Raw genomic sequence first — 6,656 nt, forward strand, 5'->3', positions numbered from 1 at the left:
CTCCACCATGGTTCACTTGCCCAGTTTTTGCGACTTTTTTTTAAAAAAAAATACACCGATTCAAATCGATTAAAGTACGTACCGGATTCGATTCATAGTCGCTTTCGTTAGCCATAATTAATTGACTCCAACTAACAGCTTGTTTAAAATCGATTAACGTTTTTAGAGTGTTTTTAGAGAGATAGTACCGTGTTTGAATTCATATATCATACAAGGGCGCGTCTGAAAGTTCAATATATATAGGGTCGCGATAAAAAAGTTCGAGATTACGTTTAAACTTTAAATTTAATGTTTTTAAAGTGATAATAGTGATATTAAATGTAATTTACATTTGTTAAATAAGTTTTTAAGTCTGGGGGCAAATTCATAATTTTATTAGAGAGTGACGGTAAAATGAAAAGGGTGACGATATATAACAATGCACTTAATAAGATTTCCCACCTCAAAATAAAATCATCACCCAATCATACCATTAAAGGACACCGTTTATGCAAGTGGGACCCAAACCGACTACACATTCAAATCTGCACAATGCCCATTCCATTCTCCACCATCTAATTAACCCCCACATACTGGAAAAAGCCACAGACAAACACACATCTGAAATCACATCGTCTCCCTAAACCGTCGCTTCTCCAACACCCATATTTCTCTCTCCACCATAACCGTCGGCAATGTCATCGCCGGCGACGCTTCCTATCGAAACTCCTCCTATCTCAACTCCGGCACTCCGCAGTTTCCTCTCTCGTCTCTCAACGTCCCTCCGTCAATCCCTCGCTCAAAGCCGCCCATGGACCGAACTCATCGATCGTACCGCTTTCTCTCGGCCGGAAAACCTTTCCGACGCTTTTTCTCGCATCCGTAAAAACGCCACTTACTTCCGCGTCAACTACCTTGTTCTCCTCTTTCTTGTCCTCGCTTTCTCTCTCATCTCTCACCCTTTCTCTCTACTCGTCCTCTGCTCTCTCCTCGCTTCTTGGTTCTTCCTCTACTTATTCCGTCCATCCGATCAACCTGTCGTTATCTTTGGTCGCACTTTCTCTAGCCGTGAAACGCTCATGATTCTTGTCGTTTTGACGATTGTTGTTGTTTTCTTGACTAGTGTTGGATCTTTATTGATTTCTGCGGTTTTGATTGGTGCTGGAATTGTAGCGGTTCATGGCGCTTTTAGAGTTCCTGAAGATCTATTTTTGGATGATCAAGATACTGGACCTAATTCTGGATTTTTGTCATTCCTTGGTGGTGCTGCTTCCTCTGCTGGGGCTTCCATCCCTGTTTGACGTTAAATCTGGCTTTCTAGATATTTTGAGATCATGATGTTCAAATCTGGGGAATTTAGGTATTTTTCGTATCATTGTATTGTTTTGTGTAGGCTTAGCTAGTCCTGCTGATCTTGAGTCATAATTGGGATCTAGATCGTTTAATTTTCCATTCATTTTTGTTTGAATTTCTTTATAGTAATGAAGTGTATTTCTTTAGTTATGATGTTGATGTGATATTGTTACAGTTTAATTTGACGATTTTGAGCTTTGTACTCGTATTAAATATTAAATTATGAAGTATATTCTTTATTTAGCTTATAGGAGTTCTATTGAAGAATGATTTGATTAGAATTGGTGGATTTTGGATGAGGAATGAAGTAGTAACCATTAACACTGTGAGTTTACTTTCAGATGGAATTTTTTGTTGTGATTTTCAGTTCAATTGATTCAATCAGGTTTTGATCAATGTTCATTCGTGAAGTCTTGAATTGGATACTTGTAGTATAGTTTACCAAGTGGAGTTTTGAACTCAGTCAATATAAATAATCATGTGCTTTTTATGATTGAAGAAGTTTTGGTTGATGACATTGCACCTCGTAGATTGCTCTAACATTGTAGGTAACTTGTGCTCGTTGCCTTAAAACTTGCACTTTCTTAGACTGATAGTATATTGAAGTTGCTTCCGTAGTTGAACCTTGTACCCGTTGTAGTTTATTCATTGTAGTTTTACTTGATGGCAAGGAGTCCATTTTTAATCATCATCACTGTAAAGTATTGTTTGTTGAGAAAGTTTTGTGAAAGTGTTTTGAGTTGTTTTATGCATTGTTGGTGCCATTAGTTAAACAGATTTTTTTATGTATTGTGAATTGGTCTGTTTTTGGAAGGGAAGGGAGGGGGGAGTTTAGGAAGGAATTTCGTTAGATATTTCTCATGAAAAGTTGGTGCTTTTGAATTCAAGGTAAAGCTTGCATAGAGTGATGCTAGATTTTGCATGATTAATTGATAAATGATATGCATTTTGAGATTTGGCCAACTTTTGTTGGTAAATCTATATTTGGAGCATACTTTCCATTGATTCGTGTGTATTTGTTGTTATTAGAATTGGCTAGTAACACTTGGAGTCCCTAATTCACAAGATGCATGGTGGCTAACGTGTTTGATATTTGCATATGTGTAATTTTTTTTCGTTGTAAACCGACAATGACTACCAAATAGTGCTGCAAGGGCATATGCAGTTTCCAACATTTATGCAGCAACAAAGTTCTTTTGACTTGATTTTCATGGCTTGCATAAGATGTGATGTGGGAAACAAGTGTTAGAAGCATATGTGATTTTGACTGTTAGAGACTAGTGAATTAGTGTTACTTAAAACACAGATTAGGTTGCGCTGATTGAAAAGGATGTGCTGATTGTCACATACTTGATTGATTCAGGTCTTAGTTATTGTGAATTTGTTTGAGCCAGATATTTTTGGTGGGAGAGTTGGTTTACGAAGTGTTGCATAGATGGTTTGCCAATTTTAGGTTATCTGTTATGCTTTGTGTTGAAACTTGCACGTCATATTAATTGGTTTTTTTTTTATGAACTAAGTTAATACATTGTGATGTCATGTGCTCAAGATTTTTCTGTTAAGGTTAGTTCTTGAATTTGTTGCTGCTATCAATTCTTTTGTGGATCATTGATGACATGTAGCATGAACCTTATTGATTTTTTGGGTACAAGGGTTGGTATTAGGAATTAGTTTAGTTGACAGACTAGGGAATACACAATTGGTAGAGTTATAATACAAAACTCAACTCAAAAGAGGTTGCTGAAGTGGAGAAGTTAAGCGTAGGATAATTGTTTTTCAACCTATTGCACGAGGTGGTAAATCAGACTGAAGAGGAGTTCTTCCTTTTTTCTTGTAATGTATGTCAGCTCCTCTCTTTTAGCTCCATGATGCTTGGTAGAGTTATGAGTTATTGGGAATTAGTTTAGTTGACAGGATAAGTTGGTAGAGTTATAATGCAAGACTCAACCTTAAAAGAGGTCGCTGAAGTGGAGAAGTTAAGTGTAGGAGAATTGTTTTCCAACCCATTGCACGAGATGCTCAATCATACTGAAGAGGAGTTCTTCCTTTTTATCTTGTGATGCATGTCAGTTCCTTTCTTTTAGCTCCATGATGCTTTGTGCTGGGTGTGTTTGATGTTTGTAGGTGAGGAACTTTTTCTTTTGATAGAATAGAAATGAAAAGTAACAATCTAAGGCAGCTGTAGAAACAGGAAAATTTTGTTGGAGTGTTTATTGGGCTTTTAGAAAATGGATGGGAATTGTAATTTTCTTTCCTTACTCAAGATTTGTCTCTACTTTTTTATAATCTATCCCCTCTTTTAGTATTAATCTCCCGCAAAACCCTCTACCTCTCCACTCTGATTCTCTTTGAATTATTTTGTTCAAACCTCGGTGGCATGCGTAGTTGACAGTTGTGTCCTTTTTTTAGCAGGGAATTTATTGAGGATAAATTTGTTGGTCTTAGGGCTTTACAGATTGGAACGCACCTTAGGGAGTTTTGCTTTCATTAAATACAAGTAGTTAAGAAGAATCGGAATGTTGTGCTTTGGGTTAATTTGATGGTTTTTTTTCTAGCAAGGTAGTATCATATTGAGATGTTCATTACTATTCTGGAAGATTGTCAATCTTCTCTTAGATGAATAGTAAACCTATTAGAGAAATCGGAGGATTTAAGTGCTCTCTCAAGACTCTGAGAGAAGATTGGTGATGGTAATAATTGAGGAGTCTTTCATACATGACTTTTTCTCCGCTTATTTTCAATTTTGTTTTGGTGGAGTTTTCACAAGTTTTGATGTTATTTTTGGTAAGTTGTGATAAGGGTTGTAGTTTGAGTTAGTAGTAACATTGTGAATTTAGTTTTTGATGGAAGTTTTTGTTGCGATGTTTTGTTTAATTGATTGATTGATCGATTAACGTGGGTCTTGATTATAGTTTATTTGCTTGGATTTGATATTTTTTGATCGAAGTCTATTTAAAAAGATATGTGGGTTTTACAATTGATTATATGAACATGATGTAACAATTTACCTCATAGATTGCTTGAATGTTGTAGGATTCGTGGCTTACTCTTTGTCTTGAAATCTACGGAATGTGGTACGATAGAAGTGTTTGGTTGTTGTTTCCTTAGCTAAGCCCGGTTCCTTCTTTGACCCTGAAATAATTTTTTCTAGCGTTGTTGGTGTTGTTATTTGTTGGTTGTCGATTTTTCATGCATTATCCATAATCATGCACCACCTAAGAAGATTTTTGTCTTTGTTTGAGGGGGAAGGGGTGTAGAGGTTCAAGAGGATTTTAGCTACATAGGTTAAGCTGCAAATTTGACTTTTAAAGGTTAAGTAAGCTATGTTGATGCTTTTGGTTATGTGAAAAAGAGGAGCTTTAGAGTTCGAGGTAAAGCATACATAAGAGTGACATGAGATATTTCTTATATGCAATTTGGCTACTGAAGATGGTCGTTTTATGAGGTTAGCATAATGGCTAGTTGCTTTGCTTATATGTTGAGACACTTGGGTAGTGACTGGGTTTGAGTTTTAGATGTTAGGAACTCTATTCATCATCATCGTAGTGCGGAGGGAAGGAAGATGACATTCTATATCCATAAAGAGGATGTGGTTAAAGAGTCCGTTTGCTCGAGAACGGTCCTAGAAATAGACTCATTGCTTTTCCTAAAATCCTCGGGTTAGAGTTGGCGTGCATAGATGCGCCGCGCCCTTTCTCAATCAGATGGGGAAAACAAGTAAAATGGAGTAGTGAATAATGATAGTGGTTGCTTCCTTTCAGTTATCGGGATTTATAATTTATCTTATCTTCTCTTTGCGAAGATTTCTTTTTCCATCATCCAAAGTTTATGATATCAAAAAATTGGATAATGTGTTGGCTTTAAGCTACTGTAGTTTCAATAGATGTGATGATAGACCTGGTTTTCCTTCTGCAGTACTAATTTTGAGTAATCATAAAGCTCTAGTCTGCCGAACTTGCTTTCTACTTTCTGAATGGAGAGCAATACTTCTATTTGCAATGTAATTATGTGCTTGGATTATGAATATATTGATATGTTTTATAAAAGAGAGAAAGAAAGAAAGAAAATAGTCATACACTCATAGTCCTAACTTATAACCCAGTATTCCACATAAGTTAGGGTTTGGGAGGGAAGAAGGAAGTAGATAGACCATCTCTGTATCCGTTCAAGTAAAGGACAAAGAGTACTGCGTGCACTCAAAAAAGATGCAATGCCCAATTTGTTGCTGAGGGGAAAAGCAAATGCAAAAAATTATCTTTTGGTCATGCGTTAATCTTAACAGAATTTCTTAAACTTTTAATAGTGGGGAAGTACTTACTACTTATAGTAACAGCTAAGAGCATGTTTGATTTACTAAAAATTAAGATTGAAAACGTATTCAAGAAAATATATTCATTATTGATTATTTGTTTTCTAACATTAATAACTAATTTTATAGCGAAATGCAAATTGATACCTTTTATTTTTATTCATTAACTTTCGTCAATGGTTACAATATACTAATCTTTTTCTTCTCTTTGTTTTTCATTGTGTCCCTCTTTTCATCATCTCTACTCCCAAGAGCTATTATTTTGTATTTCTAGTGTTTTCAAATAATTACTTTCTATGTCCCTATTAAGTTTTCTTTTATTTACATTATTCTTGTTTTGGATAATATCTCCACTGCTTTTTAGACTAATTCACACTGCTTTCTGCACAAATAAATTGTACCCACTATTTTCTTAATTATTGTGAAATAGTGCCTTGTGGTTTGTCCCTAGAGTGTTCATTCAGGTAATCGGGTCAGTTTCGAACGGGTATCATTCGATTCGGTTGTATTTCGATCGATTATATTTCGGATGCGTGTTGCGACGGGTCATACTCGGGTCGGGTCGGTTAGTCATGGTTCAGTTGAAGATCAGTTATTCGAGCTATCGGGTTAGCATTAGTTCGATGTCGGTTGAAGTTCGTGTCGAGTTTCAATCGGTCTCAAGTTGTCATCGGTTAATAATTGGTTCGATTTTTCCGGATGCAAATTGGGTTCGGGTATTTTTCAAGTAGAATTCGGCTACGAATTGCGAATTACTAATTACTATTGATCGAGTCAGTATCAGATTAAGTTGTTAGTCATTTTTTAATTGATGATAAGTTCCTTTACTTAAAGCAAAATAGTGAAAATGCAAATCAATTAGTGATCATTATTACATTGTTACTTTTACTTGTTTAACCGGAAATTAAAATTATAAAGTTCTATCAATTTTCATATAATTCGATTAAAAGTAGTTAAATAAACATTGACCATTGATTATTAACTCTAAATATATGAAATTATATATTTATAAAAT

The 6,656-nt window shown here is 35.4% G+C and overlaps 1 protein-coding gene across 1 annotated transcript; it reads left to right on the top strand.

The window, feature by feature from the left end:
• The first annotated feature begins 533 nt into the window (after window positions 1–533).
• Window positions 534–5,399, top strand: LOC130804007 (PRA1 family protein B3-like). Its single transcript, XM_057668289.1, has one exon. The coding sequence runs from the start codon at window positions 675–677 to the stop codon at window positions 1,278–1,280; it is 606 nt and encodes a 201-aa protein (XP_057524272.1). The 5' UTR covers window positions 534–674; the 3' UTR covers window positions 1,281–5,399.
• The last annotated feature ends 1,257 nt before the right edge of the window (window positions 5,400–6,656 follow it).

Source organism: Amaranthus tricolor, chromosome 17, assembly GCF_026212465.1.
Source record: "Amaranthus tricolor cultivar Red isolate AtriRed21 chromosome 17, ASM2621246v1, whole genome shotgun sequence".
Classification (NCBI taxonomy): domain Eukaryota; kingdom Viridiplantae; phylum Streptophyta; class Magnoliopsida; order Caryophyllales; family Amaranthaceae; genus Amaranthus; species Amaranthus tricolor.

What these genes read in the sequence shown, in the direction of transcription:
- LOC130804007 (XM_057668289.1), top strand. Translation starts at nt 675, where the DNA reads ATGTCATCGCCGGCGACGCTTCCTATCGAAACTCCTCCTATCTCAACT.